The following is a 16,569-nucleotide window of genomic DNA, read 5'->3' on the forward strand; positions in this document are numbered from 1 at the left end:
GCTCGTATTGCGCGACTTGTGCGATGATGTTTGATATTTTGTGTCGCATAGACTGTGGAACATCACAGTGACTTGTGTTGTAACGTCGCTGACTTACGCTTTTTCAGGTATTTTGACAGAACTCAGGCCCATCCGTACGAGGTTAGTATCTGCTTGGCTGCAGCCTTTCGTTCATAATGTTGAATTATTTCTTAGAGACATTCATGTGCTTTCCGTACCGTATCACTTGATTATTTCTTGCACGTGAATGTTCCAACGGCAAGTAAGCTGTAGTTGGGCCGTATTCGTGCCAGCCTCCGCAGAGACTGTTTTCTTTATATATTAGCTCTAGATGGCGAGATGCCTACGTTACCACATTTCTTGAGCGTAACAGTCTGTTTTTGGGATCTGCTGGACTTCTTAACGTCCGACTCGATGCGTTTTTTTCACCCTGCGCTGAGCATTTCTGTACGTGAGGCGCGCAGAGTCCATCAGCTGCAAGGTTATGGAAGCCCGATGAGCTTTTTGTTTTTGTCTCTCATTGTTTTCGTTAATCGAAAAGCACGCAGCCCCGAATTACGAGCACCACGCCATGTACCGCTCGTGTTTAGCTTGTCGGTGAAGTTGACATGTAAATATTTGAACCGCGTCACAAATTTCCGGAATTTATTGCTAGGCCTAAGTATAGTGAAGCGTTTTTTCTTTTTTGCATCATGGTGAATTTCATAAACCGTGTTGGTGCTGTCGGTACAGCGTCTTTGACAGTCGGTGCACCTTAAAGCGGCTGCGTTGCTTGGTTCTAGTGCACCGGACACCTGATGATGAATGCGTAGTACACAGGGAACCGTGTGTAGAGATGAGGCCAGCCGAGTCTGCACGGAGCATCCTCTCGCCTTCAGCGCGGCGATTGGCGACCAAAGTTTCTGGCCCGATCAATTCCCAAAGGGCTGGTGTCAAAATTGTCTCCAATTGCAGAAACGGTCGCTTGTTGCCTTAGATGATCAAAGTGTGGGAATCTTTGACTTTTCTCGTAGCATTTTCAAATAGACAGGACGTTTGTTGGAAAGTTTGTTGGGTGGTGACCTGACTGTTAAGCCATCCATGCTACAGTACTGTGCTAGAGCTTTTGTCTTGCGTCTGTGCAGAACTCGAGCAAGTACAGCTCAAAGTCTAACCTTGGAAGTCGATACAACGACAAAGTCCGTGAGTCGCCTTCAAATGGTAGCCATAGCCGGATGGGTAGCCCAGACAGCCGACACAGCCCACGCTACCACAAATCATCGTACAACCAGAGGCTCAAAGATCGAGAGAAAGACCATGAAAGAGGTGTGTACATTGTATGCTCTTGCACTACTTTTGATTTACAAGGAGGGGAGGGACAAACATAGTGAGATTGTGCAGCATCCGTTTTGTGTGAAAATTCGGAGTGTCCTTCACCATCTAGAACATTAATTGTAGTTAGTGTGTTTGATACAGACACTACACGTTAAATATTGCTGGGTGACCATGTGGTTCTACAGGGCAGGTGGTTCTCAAGAGCTTGCAGTTGTGCCAGTACATTTTAGTCAATCATTAAGTGAGTATAAGTGAGGGCACACTGGAAGGGGCAGATTTGGTAGCATTTTAGGGGTGCCACTGTGTATTTTGACTAATGATGTGCCATGGAACAATCAGTAAGTTATCCTGGCTCAGCGTCTGGCTCACTTGAAGGGGTTTGGACAGCGTCTGTTTGTTCCATGACCGTACCAATGCAAACAGAGAACTCACCTTTTTTGCTTCCATTCTGCATTATAGCGCATAAAAGAAGTGGTTCAGTGCTTTTTACCTTGGTTTTGGTATTTATTTTTGATTATAAATTTTTCAAAAGGTCAGGTTACCCTAATGAACCACTCAGTTGAACCTAGGTGTATATGAACTTTCTCACAGAAAACCGTGTTTCACAAGTGCCATTGAAGCCTGCAAATCTGATGGCATACCTCAGTCAGATGGGCAAATTTGGTGTCACTTTCAGCAAGCGCACTTTGCTGTTAGTGTCATTTGTAGGCTGTCTCACACTAAAAGTTTGAGTAGCACTTATTGTAGAATCTACTCACCAGCGAATGCACATGTCGAAGTGTTTCTTCAAAATTAAATACTCAGTGCAGCGTCGGCACTAATTCTGAAACCACTTTTTTGTGATTTCATAAGTTCTAAGCATATCAAAACTCGTACTTCCTCTGTCGACAAAAGCAGTCACATTTTTTAGGCAATGGCACTTCACCGCTCTCAGCACTACCAAATGTGCAGCTTGGGTGTTGGATGCAATGCTCGTGATGATTGATCATGTTAATGTTATTTTGCAAATATTGCCTACATCAACTAATATATAATGTTCTGGCTGATTTATGGATCAACACTGCCATCAATCCCAAATGACACTTTCCCATCTGATAGCTCACCTTTGCCAAAGTTGCACTTGCTGCAGTGCACTTGCTCAAATTGGAACTGAATGTGCCCTGCCTGACTGGGGTATTACACAGGTAAAAAAAAAAAGGCCATTGGGGCTATAAAAACTGGTAGAATGAATGTGATGAGATTCTTCACTTTGCTTGAAAGCTCATGTCTGTAAGTAGCTGATGTGTCAACATTTTCTGGAGCATAGGTTAAATGGGTAGAGCTCAAAGAGAAAAGTTGAGATATCATGCAGAGATTACTTGGATCATAGGAAATGTGAAACTTGGCAATACATTGTAGCAGTAAGTAATGAAGGGTTGTTGCTGCTGCTAATGAGTTGTCATCAATGCCACTTTTCCCCTTTTTTGGCAAGGCCACCTTAGCATTTGAAAGCTGTTAATGGATTGTTTACATTCTACGGTTATGTTGTATAATGGCTGAATAAACGTACACTCACCAACTGAAGAACACAAAACAACAGATTGACGTTTTGGTGCCCAGTACGGGTGCCTTGTTCACAATGAACGAATGCATGATGGTCTTTATTATATATGCGTCGGAAGACGTAATGCGCTTGCGTACAACTTGGGGAGGGGGCCCCGTGTCTGGTTTATTGTGTTAGTAGTAGATTGTATGCAGAATGATTCAAGGAGCAATCGGGATAATTTCTTCTCTCTTTCGACAATGAATTTATGGCATGAGGGAACTTATTTCCCTGTAGGGGCATCCGCACCATACTCTCATGCCATGGAGTTCAGGAAATATGATCAGAGAATGGTGCAATGCGTGATGGGTGCACTGGTATGAAGCCAGCTCTGTGACAGTGAAGAGGTTGTGCTGCACTGTCCACCAGCACTTTGTTAAATAGCTCAAGAGACTCCATTCTGATGATGCTTTTACAGTGTTTTATATGGGTCAGGAGGCCTGCTGCTAGCAAGTAGTGTGAGGCCCATTCAGCTTTAGCAAAACAAGGCCTGCGTAGCCACTTCGTTGCTACCTCTTATTTAGACCTCCATTTATGTATGCTTGCAGCTTGAGAGGCATCTGGGCAAGCTTGTAGAGTGAGTGAGTGTATTCTAAAGTGCAGGAGGGTAGGCCATGCTCACATCCTTTTATTCCCCAGGGGCCTCCTTGCTGCTAAATTACTGGCATTACGTTATTGTATGTCAAAATTAGCTGCATTTGACACTTAAAATTAACATAGGATACCAACAGTTTTACACGCTCACAGCTATGCACAAGTTCTTGTTGTTTAGTGCCTTCATTACAGTAGGCATGTTGTACTTTAATGATTATCTGAAACAGTATGTATACTCGAACTGTGGGAATATGCCAAAGCTCTGCCTGGTTTTATTCTGTTACAAATTTGTGAGGAAAGAATGTATAGTAAGCGATCCATTTTATGGCAGACTTGATAGTAATCAATGGTCGTTAATGCAAGGACAGCAAATAAGGTAGGATTCGCAAAAAGATATTTAGTAGAGGAAGCAAGTGGCATCTCAGCTTTGCAGAGAGCTGCGCTGCATGGATCTCAACAAAATTGTACATTCTGTGTCACTGCAGGTTGTGTAGCCTCTTGCACTTAGGAGCTGTAATCTGACAATTTACTTATAAAAAGTAAGCGCATACATATTTTACCTGAAGGTAAAGGTAGAAGTTAGGGACGTGTTCGTCGCTGAAATTTGCTGCACGTCATTCACCGCACTGTGGCACACTTGTTCAAGGTCAAGCACGTCATGTCTTTTGATTTAACACTTTTTAATGCTGAATAAAAGTTGCTCTTTCTCTGCAAGGTCCACTATGGTGACTGAGGGACACGTTTGTCACTGCAATCTGCAGCACGTCTCTTGTTGTGATGCGCCATTTTTGCGTAATTGGCTCATGAAAGCTTTGCATACACCGATTCCCGCAATGCATGGTATCTACAAAAGTTGACGTGTGCACTTCATGCTCTTGAACAGATTTCGTTAAACTGTTCATAGCATCATATTGTAGCAGCAGTGCTGTCATCTTGTGAGCTGCCTTTTTAGTGGCAGCTGCCAGCAGCAGTGTAAACTCTCATCTTTTAAAGTGTATTTGTATTTTCTTTCACATGATTGTGCTGTCTCGGCTTGTGGTGGCAGGTGTCAGGGCTGGCTTTGTCTGGTGTGCGTGGAAAATTCCGAAATGATGAGAAACACTCAAGACGTGAAAGTGCCCTTCTTTGTGCATATCGCACACCCTGTCTCAGTATGATGAGCTTTATGCCAAGCTTCTTTGGGGCAGCCGTTCTGCAGCTATGGCGACCAGGCTGATGATACTTCCTATACCACCATAGTCCCCGAGATCAGTGTTCGCAGTGTTACATGAGTGCCCTGGTGTTTGGAGGCACTACTAAAGCAAAGATGGCGACACAGAATACTCATAGGGCGATACCATTTTATTTGAGCAGGCGGCAAAATTAATTTTCACCTTTTGGTCTTGGATGTCGCTCTGTACCAGCAGGCAGATACAGAAATGTTTAAGAAAGACAGCAGATAATTTCTCATTTGTTTAATAAATGTGACAGGAAGCATTTACAGGACAGCATGTGTTCACCTTTGCAAGAATTTCAAAGGCTCCTTGTAATAAATTCTATACAAATAAAACACGCCTAGAGGGGCCCAGAACCACCCCTTGGGCTTGGTGAAAAACGCATTCTGCGGGCAGCATAAGCTGCGGTGAACAGCTCGGCCAAATTTTGCAGTTGTGTGCAGTGCGTAGAGTGCGGTTACCTTTTTCTCAAACACACTCTCCTCAAACAGGCGTTCACCTAGCCCGTTTCAAAGCTGTTGGCAACTTGTATATGTTGTCATATGCAAGATTCCCATGGATGGCTGCTATTGGCTGATAGGCAGAATCAATCAACGAGGATGTTTGGATCTTAGAAGTACTAAATGCTGGGCAAGTTGCTATTTCATGCTGACACGTAAAAAGTGCGAAAAAACAAGGGACGAGGAAGAGGCACAATACAAGCGCAGACTAGCAACTGTTCATTGTCGGAAACGCAAATGTATACCATGGTACATAGACATGTAAAAGCTTAAAGATTAGCGGCGAAATAATTAATTTCTAGTTTATGCAGCATCGCATTCCCCTGTCCTGCGGGAAGTGGTACATGGCCAAACCAGACGTTGTTTAAATAACCGATTAATGGACCACAGGGTTTCGTTGAAAGGGCAGCCATCTAATTTGTGCCTACATTGCAAAGAGTGCAAGTGCAAACCAATTCTGAATGGAACTAAAGTGTTGTAAGGCACAAAGATAGGACTGCGCGGGAGATTGCTGAAGCATTCTTTATTCAAAAGTCCGGTGAGGTGCTTTGTGAGGCCGTCTGTGATGCTGCATAAGATAGATCTAAATTGATTATTTCTAGGCTTCAAATCAAGGGGGTTCAAGGCCCTTTTAATAGAGAGAGGCAAAACACGGATGTATTGTGCGGTACTTTTGAATCGAAAAATGAAAGGTAAAGACTCAGCTCTTCGAAGTGGTTGCCTTGGACGACAGTAGTTATTCTGCCGAGGTACTTGCATCAGCTGTTGAAAAGTGTTCCACACAGGAACATCCCTCTTAAAAACCCAGTTGGCCTTGCCTGTGACAGTGTAATGGTTGGCCAACACAATTCAGTTGATGCAGCAATTGCAGGAAAAGGCAGACCAAAGTTTCATAGTCATACGCTGCATGTGTATCGCGGCTCCCATTGCTGTGAGAAAAGCTGCAATGAATTAAGCTACCAAGGTAGGTTGAAGATATCTTGTGCAATATTGCGGGTTACTTCGGCCATAGCAGCAAGTGACAAGCTCAGCTGGCCGCTTTTCAGGAATATCTCAAAAAGGAGAAAAAAACTAAAAAATTCTGCTTCCGTGTCAGACACGATGCTTCGTCTTTCACAAATGCATTGAGCGTCTATTAGAAGCATGGGATATGCTGAGACTGTCTTCCAAGAAGCAGCCGTAAGGGATCATGTTTTTGTGGTCGAGAAGATCCTGAGTGACATGAACTACATCACTGATGCCTATTTAAGCTTCGTAAGCTTAAATAGGCTGATTGCCTGATTTAGTGATCAGCTGATTTCGTGATCGTGAGAGCATTCTCAGTAATACGCAATTGCTAATTTTAGTTAAATAAAGGAAAATTATATATATGTCTCTGATCTCAGAAGCACAGGAGAAACATTTTGTCTTGGCACTGTGTGTAGCTGCTTCTGCTGCGCATAGCCTCCGAGATGGCAGTGGCGTGCTGCGTAGTCTACTGCAGCCGCCACGGGGTGCCGTGACGAGCCCTTTCTTTCACCACGACACAAAATTTTTGGCCGGAGTTTTGCCCTCTTGGCTTCTCTGCTGTGTAGCCTCCAGCGCGCTAGCGAGACAAAAGGAGAGAGAAAGGCGGTTTAAAGCACTGCATGTACCTGGCCTGCAGGCTGTGCTGGGAAGAGCGATTTCTGCCGGGGTCGGGCCAGGCTTGGGCTTACACAATTCAAGATAGTCCATCAACAGCAAAAGAACTGATGAAAGTAATGATATTTAAAATGTGTCACACACATCTTGAAACACTCATGATTGGAATTTGCTGCAATTTTGGATAACATGTGCGAAATGTTTTAGTAAGATTAGTGGGAAGTTAGATGGTGGGGTGTTTTTGCTTGGTGTCAGTGGTATACACTCGAATGAGCCTGTCTCACTTCCTTTTGTTTTTCCCCCGGTATGACCATCAAGCCACCGACGTATCCTACTGCGATCATTACATTTCGTCAAAAAAAAAGTAAAAAATGCAGAGCTCGCCGCAGTCAAAATGAATGTAGAACACACACCGGCAATTCAAATCTGCATCAGCCAATAGGAGCGCTCTTTGGGTTCGTGCGGCAGCAATATCGAATTGCGACGCTAGTTCTTTTATTTTTCATTCTCTACTTTTGCTTTATTTATGCACGGCGAATTACTGCACTATGACTGTTGGAAGGTCAGATCTCTTGTCTGTACGATGGTTACGAAGTGGCGGCATTGCGTCAACGGAAATCCATGCGCACCACGGTGCGATGGCAGCTCCTCACGCTTGATTTCCTATCTTATTTCTTTACAACCATGCACTAGAAAAGTGCTATTTTCTCATCTTCTACATCACTTTTGTTTCTAATATTTATCCACATAAAAAAACACCCGAGGATCGCAAAAAAAAAAGAATAGAAAATTATGACCAGTCAACCGGAGCAGTGGGCGATAAACCCAGTGCAGTGACCGGTAAACACAGTGTGGTGGGAGGTAAACCGAAGCGATGGGCGATAAACCAAAGCAGTAGGTGGTAAATCGAAGCAGTGGGCAGTAAACTGAAGCGGTCTGCAACATTTCCACCAACGCCCACCATGGGGAGAATCCTGACTGCACCTAAAGGAAATGTACGGAACAGAGGAACTTGGTATTGTTTTAACAGATGTTTTCGCTTTTGTTATGTTTGAGTTCATTATAGCTGTGCAAGACAACACAATTTTAGGACAAAAGTGCTACTAAATCACCTATTTGCCCCTGCCATTTGTTGCCACACTAAAATATTAGTCTTTTTTTTTTCTTTTATTACAGTCTGCAAAACATTATCTCAGGCAGTATTGCAGCGGTTTCACCGAAGATTCAATTTTAGCTATTAAAGACTGCTTGGCAAACTTGTGTGACGTAAGTTACACAAAATTGTCTCGATTACTTTATGGTTTTGGTTCATTATATTGGCGCTCCATTATTTATTAACATTCTTCCAACTTAAATAATGTATTTTATGATGTTAACACAAAATTACAGCATGGGGTAAAACATAGGGTCTTGGGGAAGTCTGCATAGGCTAATAAACAGTATTTTTGGATGCCGCGTAGGGTCTTATTGAAAAATTCCTTGGCAACACTGTTAATACCCTCGACTGCATGATGCAGTCCAGCCACCTGCTTAGAAAACACAGCTCAAACTGGTTCTACTTTCGTCTACTTTCAAACAATATAATTCGATTCTTTGCCTGATACTGCAACATAGTAGTAGTTTTCTCATGCACATTAAGTGAAGACTATAAGAAATACGATGGCGAACCTTTTGTCTTTCTAATTTGGAAGAAATTCTTTCCTATCACTTTGCATCACTGGGAGCAGTCAGGCAGAATGGTTTCTATTTGCGCTTACGGTTGAATTCGTCCTAAAGTACACGGCGAGGCACAAAATTCCCAATAGGTCTGCAGACAAAAAAAAAAAAAGTTTGCTGATCTATTGCTGCTGCAAAACTGTCTTGGTCCACAGCATACCGGCACACATGCAATGGCAGCTGTCTCTTGCTCTTCATGCAGACAATATGTCACGGTGAGGGCAGACAGCACGGTGACAGCCACTGCTCACTAAAGTAGATGCTGCGTCATTCCAAAGCCGGCAGCAGTAACCATGGTAACACAGTAAAAGAAATATCAAAAGGGACATTTCAAATATTAAGATTGCTTGCATTTAGGTCCAGAGGAGTTTATTAAGCTGTGAGCTTTTATTTTGCACAACTATATATTTTTATTGATAAAATACTATGTCTCCAACTGTTGAGATTGCATCGAGTGGGCCCTGTAGCATAGCATCATAGCATCAAGCATATTTGGAAGGACACAAAAATTCAGTGTCACTGGCCTTATCCAACTTTGCACTTCCAGTTGGTAAACATTGGCAGTGCTCTTTGTCTACTCCATGTTCTTTTTTTGTTTTCGTCTGTGCTTTGAAGATATCTCGTTGATATTTTTACGTCTAGTTTCCCCTGCGATGATCTTTCAGGGCACTGCAGCCCATGCTCTGCTGATGTCAGGCATTGTATATAGCATGCAATGAAAGCTTTTGCAACACCTAAGTTGAATAGCATCCAAGTGGTTGTAGTGGATGACGAGTTGTTTTTGTCCATAGAAGTGGTGCGATGACAATTAACCTCAGCTTGAGTGGGCTCTTTGATGAACACTCATTCGCACACCTGGCAGTCTCGTGAATGCATGCAGCAAACCACCTTTCAAATTGTCACCTGTAATACAAGTAGCCGAGGTGTGAAAATGTTTTGCCATTGGCAGTACAAGTGGTACCAGTTAACAGCAATGGCTAGCTGTAGAAAGCAGACCCACAGCCAAGAAAACCACATTAATTCCTGCACCATGAAATGCATGTAAACGATCGTGCTCAGTGTAAACAGTGTGATGATTCAGTCCGCAAAAATAATGAAGCACTGGACAATACCCTCCCTGGTACTACTCTATCAAAGTTTGTAAATAAATTACAAGCTTGAACTGGAAGACATTTGTAAGGGGTACTTACCACATTGACATTTATCATGTCATTGGTTCAAGGAGAGGGATTCTCAACCATTCTGAGCTGCTCTGATATTGCTTCTATCGCAGTGCCACCTGTAACTGCAATTTAATCACAGATGAGACCATCATCAGTACACTAAAATTTTGCATTGTCTGTGCTTTTGCAGTCAAGATGTTCATCTTTTATGTTAATGCATCACATTTAATGCTTGATTCTAATAACTTAATGGCTACTATACATGGGTGCCATATCTATGAAGCTTTCATTAAAAAATGACGATGAGATGAAATACTAAAAAAAAATAGCTGCACGCTTGCTTATCATACATTTTTTTGTAAGCTTCAGTCAACGTACGATTTTTCGGACTCCCTAAGGGCCGTGAGAACGTCCGAAAAATTGGGCGGTCCGAAAAAATGAGTGCACGCTTGTACTGCCTCCAAGGGCTCAAATCGTCACAGGCATGTTCGAAATAGCTCCAAAGGCCTGCTGGTACACTTGCTAGGCGCATCAGTGCTCGTACTGGGGTAGGAGACGGTGGGTGCACGCTTGTATAATTTAGGAATACATATCGTATCCTATGACAGTTGCCCCTTCTCACTCTTGGTATGCTTTACCGTAATACTTTGCGTATGCTTCACTGTGTAACACTTCTGTATTAAGGCGAAGCTTACTTTCGAAAACCGGCATTATGCAATTCGCCATGCTTTTCAAGTTTTGAAGCCATTGGTGAGGATTACCAAGGCGGAGTCGACGCCATTGCCAACAGCGGCGAGTTGTTTCAATGAAAAACATGGCTGCAAACAGCCAGAAGCTTGGTAGTGAACGTCGGAAGTCGGTAGGCTTAGCGTTGACACTGTGGTGGCTACGGCTGCCGACGGATCTGTGTTTGAGGCGGCGAGATAATCAAAATGGCGGTGGTGGTGGTGGATTCGATTATTGCTGTTTCAGACCCGCAGTTATATTGCAAAAAGTCCAGAAAATCAGACGGCGAAGGTGTTTTTGCGTCCGAAATTTTAAATGTTCATATACAATGACTCTTCGCGGTGCCACGAAGGCGTTCTCGGGCATGTGCGAAAAATCGGGTGTCCGGAAAATCAGTCGTTGTCTAGCTTATGTTATTTTGGTCTCTGTTAGAAATGAAATTTTCATTGATTGGTACTTTCGCTGCTTGCACTGGAAGTCCTAGAATAGATTATGTTCATTTAAAATGAAGAGGTGAATCTAACATATCGAATATTTTCTACTGAGTGAATGAGAAGGGGAACCGCGGGGCCCAATTTTTGTTTGTCACAATCATATGAAGCCAGCAGGCAATGAATCCAAGGAAAGCATAGGGTAAATTACTTGTGCTTAGTTCAAATGTAGAAATGTTAACAGCCATTTTAATCATCTGTGAACTTTTTTCATCCGCATCAACATGGACTCTGTCATGACCACTTACGAAATCTAACTTGCTCTTCTTTTAAAAGACGTTCTCTCGCACTTTGACATTACTGTTGATGCTTTATTTCTCGACTTTGAGAGAGTTTTTAATGAAGTCCCTTACCATCCCCTTTTGCTCAAGTTAACTTAGATGGAAAATGGCAGCAGTTTGTTATAGAGCACAGCTCGTAGGTGCCCAATCCCGAGTTGAGTGTCGACGTTGTCGCTCGGTGTAACCGAGCGAATGAGCACAGCAAAGAATGAAAGGGCGAATGCGGAGTGCAAAGCGCGGTGAAAAACGGCGATAGCGAAGAGAGTGCAAGGAGGAGGGTGCAGCGGAACCAAGACGCCTTAGCCATATTAATGACTAACCCCTGTGTGTTCAATCTAACACTCATTGCTGATGATTGCATTGTATTTAATACTTACAATGTCTCTACCCTACAGAACAATACAGGAATGGTGCGATAACTCACTTGTGTCTAAATACTAACAAAACTGTTGCCAAAACTACACATCTTTACGATACGGACTCAGTTAAATACCTTGGCATACAACTTTCTTGCGATCTTACTTGGTTCAAGCGTATTATCCAAATCAGCAGTTCTGCAGATCGTGTACTAGGCTACTTAAGCTGTAAACTACCCTTTGCATCACTTTCTGTCAAGCTACTCACCTATATGGCACTTGTCCAACCTAAGCTTGAGTATGCTAGTTTCATTTTTGATCCTCGCTAAGCTAACTTAACATGTTAGAAATGTTCCAGAACCGTGCCTGCATATTTATTCTCTAGCTACACCTACCACGCCAGTGTTACTGCCCTAAAATCACATGCTTCATCTTCCTGCGCTTGCCTCTCCTCACACAATAGTGCATCTGTGCCTTTTATTGCGATAGCAATTGTATGGACACTCCCAAGCTCATTTCTACCGTCGCCGTGAGGTTCCATATAAAGTCCAACGACGATAAAATCATTGCCGCGCGCTGTATGATGTATGTGCAAGTGAAAGCGCGCGAGGGACGCGCGCTTTCCGGAGAGAGAATGCACGGCGGAGAGCAAACACGACATCTCCTTCGCGTGAAAGGCCGTGGGGGGATGGGAGAGAGGGAGGGGAGGCGTCGTTTAGCTGCGGCACCAAATGCGTATGTTGCGACAGGGCGCAAGGGCAACTGGAATCTCGCAGGCGAAAGGAGGAAAGCGGGAAGGCAGCGTGGGAGGGAGGGGGTGCAGCTTCTGCTCTGTGAACAACTGCGTACTTGTACATTGCACGGCGGCAGGCGGTCGCGCGCACTGTATCTTGAAAGTGTTCTGCAACACGGCTCCTAGCTTTGTATGCGCTGTGCTTTCGCCGCTCAGTTTCCGTTGAAGCGATAGACCGCACGAGCCTTCGCTCGCTGCTGCTGGCGCGCTTGCTCACGCCAGTGTTTTCACAGTGGTTGTGTGTGGTCATCGAGTGTGATCTATTCATGATTGCTTGTGCGCGCTGACACCATGCTTGTTAGTTCACTTAGTAAGCGAATGTGTTCCAAGTTTATACAGCCGATAAAACTACTATGCTTGCTCCGTATAGCTCTCTACTAATTTGCTATCACAATTGGTGCTTGGCCTTTTGGGCGAAACTGACTTTTTCACAAGTTCTTTTTATTAAAAAATTTTTTTTTTATTTACAAATACTGCTGTCTCTATTTTGAGACATAGCAGGAGTGGGTGCAAGATTTTAGTTCATACAAAAGAACAAACACTAAGATTATACAAACAGATTAACAGGCGATATGGTTAGGTAATTGCTCAATGAACTCTGCAAAAGCCAATGCACGTAGTGAACCATTCAAGTTGTTCCATATTTCAACTGTGAGTGGAAAAAAATAAAATTTAAAACAGTCTATAGGTGTCTTGAAAGGAACGATGTTTAGTGCATGGCTATGTCGGGTTGCGCATGCGCTAGGAGATCTAAAAGAGAAGGGTGCCTGAATGCCGGATGACGTGTGAATGATCTTGTGAAGCAAGACGATTCTTTCCCGTGTGCGCCTATGTTTGAAAGTCTGCAATGATGAGATGTGAGCATGTGATGAAGGTGAAAAGTTGCGTTCATAACGACCGTAGATGAATTTGATTGCTTTTTCCTGAACTGATTCCAAAAGGTCAATATCGCAAGCACAGTGAGGGGACCAAACAGTTGACGCGTATTCCAGCATTGGGCGAACTAGTGATTTGTAAGCAGTTAGTTTACATTCCTTTGTTGCATTTTTTAAAGTTTTTTAAGGTAATCCAGTTTCTGAAGTGCTTTCCCAGAGGTGTGATTAATGTGAGCACGTCATTTTAAATTATGTGAAAAAATCACACCCAGGTATTTGAAGTCATTAACATGGGACAAGTAACTACCATTGGCATTGTAAGAGAAATGCAGTGACTTCTTTTTGTTACCAAAGGTCATTGCGACTGTTTCAGTGAAATTAATTTTCATTTGCGAAGTGTTACTCCATTCACAAACAATGAAAAAACATAGTTTAATTCCTGTTGCTCATTAGCATTAGTGCGGTATAGGACACAGTCAATCAACATAGAGACGCAACTTGATGGCGGTGTTACTAGTAACATTTACTACATCATTAATGTAAATTGCATATAACAGAGGTCCAAGCACCGAACCCTGAGGCACGCCTGACGTGACTGTGACTGATGAACACTGTGCGCGATTAAAAGTGACGAATTGAGTTCTTAATTGTAAAGGGGGAATAGTCAGTAATCCAGTCTAATAATTTAGACCCATTGAATATTGCACGCAGTTTACACAAAAGCTTTTTATTGCAGACTTAGTCAAATGTGTTTGAATAATCAATAAAAATTGCGTCCATTTGATCGCGGTTATTGAGTGCAGAAGCTATGCCATGCGTAAATTGAATGAGCTGCTTGACAGTGGAAAAACCGTTTAGAAAGCCATGCTGGTTTTCGGATAGTAGATTGTGACAGGTTAGATACTAAACCATGTGCTTATGAATAATGGGTTCAAGAAGCTTGCAGCAAGTGGAAATAAGAGATATTGATCTGGTAATTAGCTGTTAGTTGTTTATCGCCAGATTTAAATACTGGGATGATTGGGATACTGGGATGTCCAGCGATTTATTGAAAATTACTGTAAGATACCGGTCGTTGCGTCTTTTTGTTGTAGGAGGGAAGTATTGTTTACCGAAATTTCGATGGGTTTTCTTTCATGAACTTTGTTAATGTCGTGTTAAAGTAAACGTTTTTAGCTTCTATCATCTTTGTCTTTAGTTCAGACTTGAGCGAGAAAAGGAGTGAATCGTGACTTTCGCTGCGAAGGCGGTTACGCTTGTGCATGTGTTTAATGCGTCGTATGAGCTGGATTATGTCACGTGTGTACCATTGATGCTTCGGGTTATGTTTTACACACTTTTGTGGAACAAACTGCAGCACACAGGTATGCACTATATTATAAAACTGTTCTAACAAAGCATCAACATTGCATGTTTCACTGCTTGCCACGAAATCACCAAAGGAGGATTCTAACAGTTCAACAATATCATGATCGTTAGCATCGGCGAAGTCGGTAACAACGTTGAATTTCGGGTTACAAATTTTGCAGACCACGTTAATTTGTACTAAAACACCCTTGTGATCTGATAAACAATCAACTATGTCACACTCAAAACCGTACTATAGCAGTTGTTCATTAATAAAAACAAGGTTAAGAACAGAGTTTACTGTAGTTGGACGTTCAACCACTTGTTAAATAAAATGAAACAGCCATAATAATCGGGGAGTCACAAACTGCCTTTCCTCGACCTGTTGAAGTTAATAAGGCCCGATCAATACAAGGAGTATTTAAATCACTTGTAATGATCATTTTACGAGTATAAATTCTGTTTTGGGCTATGTATTCTGTAATATGGGAAATTACATTTTCAGAACCAGGCGGTCGATAAACAGCGCCAACTACTGTCACAATACCGGAAACCTTTATCCGGCACCAAACAGACTCGGCATTCGGAAGTTCTGGGAGTACTAAAAATTCAGTGCCTTTTTTAATAAAGAGAGCTAGGCCCCCTGGGGACCTTTAAAGTCACCTGTCGTTTCTTACGACCGAATAAGCTGGAGGCAAAATTTCAGAATCCGATATGGAGTTGTTTAGCCATGTTTCAGTTACGCAGATTACTGACGGATTGTGACATTCTGCTAGCCAATTGAAATCAACCTTGTTAAGCAAGCGTAGAGAATTTATGTTCAAAAGTGTAAGTTTCTGTTCATTATCAAGTCACTCTGTGCGCCTAGAAACGGTGGCATGAGGAGCCTGAACGATTGTTTTGCGAACATTGTCGACTATCGATGAATCATACTGTAATCTATATTTGCCTGCTTGCTTACGGATACCAACTGAGTGATCCCACAAATCCTTGGGGATTTGCCATACACGTGCAGAAAAGTCTTCGTTCATGTATATATTAGATCCTTTCAGTTTTCTGGCATTTCCAAGTATTTCAAGCTTAGCTCTGAAGTCCAGCAACTTGAAGATTACAGGCCGCTTCTTTTCATTACTTCGTGTGCCAAGTCTGTGGCAGCGTTCAATGGACTCACATTGGATACTAAGCTTGGAAGACAGCAAGTCCGTTACAGAAGCTAACAATGCCTCAGAAGTTTCATCTGATGGTTCTTTGAAACCGTAAATAATCAAGTTGTTCCTGCGGGATCTATTTTCAAGATCAGCATTTTTGCGGTCAAGCTTATGAATGCACAGGTGTGAAAACAGATGATGGATGGCCCATTGATATACTCCTCGCCAGCGCCGATGCTTCTTTCACAAGTGTCGCGATACTTGGCGGCGGCACGTCCTCCCAATCGCTCTGCCCCTTTGTCTCGTGACGTAGAGATCATGCTAGCGCTGTTATGAGAGATTATTCTTTGGACTCACTATAAGACGAACGCTTGTTTAACCACATCTTCCACGATCCTGACGGTGTCGTGCAGTGTGCCGTGGCTATGAACGCTGTGACTCGTACACTAGTCTATGGTGATGGGGCGGACTTGGTGCAGCAAACACATTACTTGGCCATCGCGCCGGGCGAAAACAAGACGCCGGTGTCCTTGCTCTTTGACGAACATCCTGAAGACGCTCAATATAGTCAATAGTGACAATATATAAATTCACTATAGCAATATTCACTACAGCATACCCACCATAGTCACAGCTTCGCTAGCTTTCATCTTCACAGTAGTGGAAGGGCTCTGAATTTTTTTTATGATGCTCTTGTGAGCTTAGTTCTTTAGAAACATGATTAAGATCACTGCTATGTAGACATGGGGATGTATTCTGCGATGATACTTCGGCGATACTATCGCCTTGCCCACGTTTTGGCCATCAGCCGTGCGCGCTGACTGGCTGGTTGGGCAAAATCGGATG

At 43.0% G+C, this 16,569-nt stretch overlaps 1 protein-coding gene across 8 annotated transcripts in view; it reads left to right on the plus strand.

The window, feature by feature from the left end:
* Positions 1-16,569, plus strand: part of LOC119456537 (WW domain-containing adapter protein with coiled-coil homolog) — a 214,299-nt gene that overhangs the window by 262 nt on the left and 197,468 nt on the right. For all 8 annotated transcript variants that reach the window (XM_049664768.1, XM_037718372.2, XM_037718377.2 and 5 more), the window contains exons 2-3: positions 108-141; positions 1,125-1,305. In XM_049664768.1, the coding sequence (XP_049520725.1) occupies positions 108-141; positions 1,125-1,305 (215 nt within the window). The remainder of the gene's footprint in view (positions 1-107; positions 142-1,124; positions 1,306-16,569) is intronic.

Source organism: Dermacentor silvarum, chromosome 1 (genome assembly GCF_013339745.2).
Source record: "Dermacentor silvarum isolate Dsil-2018 chromosome 1, BIME_Dsil_1.4, whole genome shotgun sequence".
NCBI lineage: Eukaryota > Metazoa > Arthropoda > Arachnida > Ixodida > Ixodidae > Dermacentor > Dermacentor silvarum.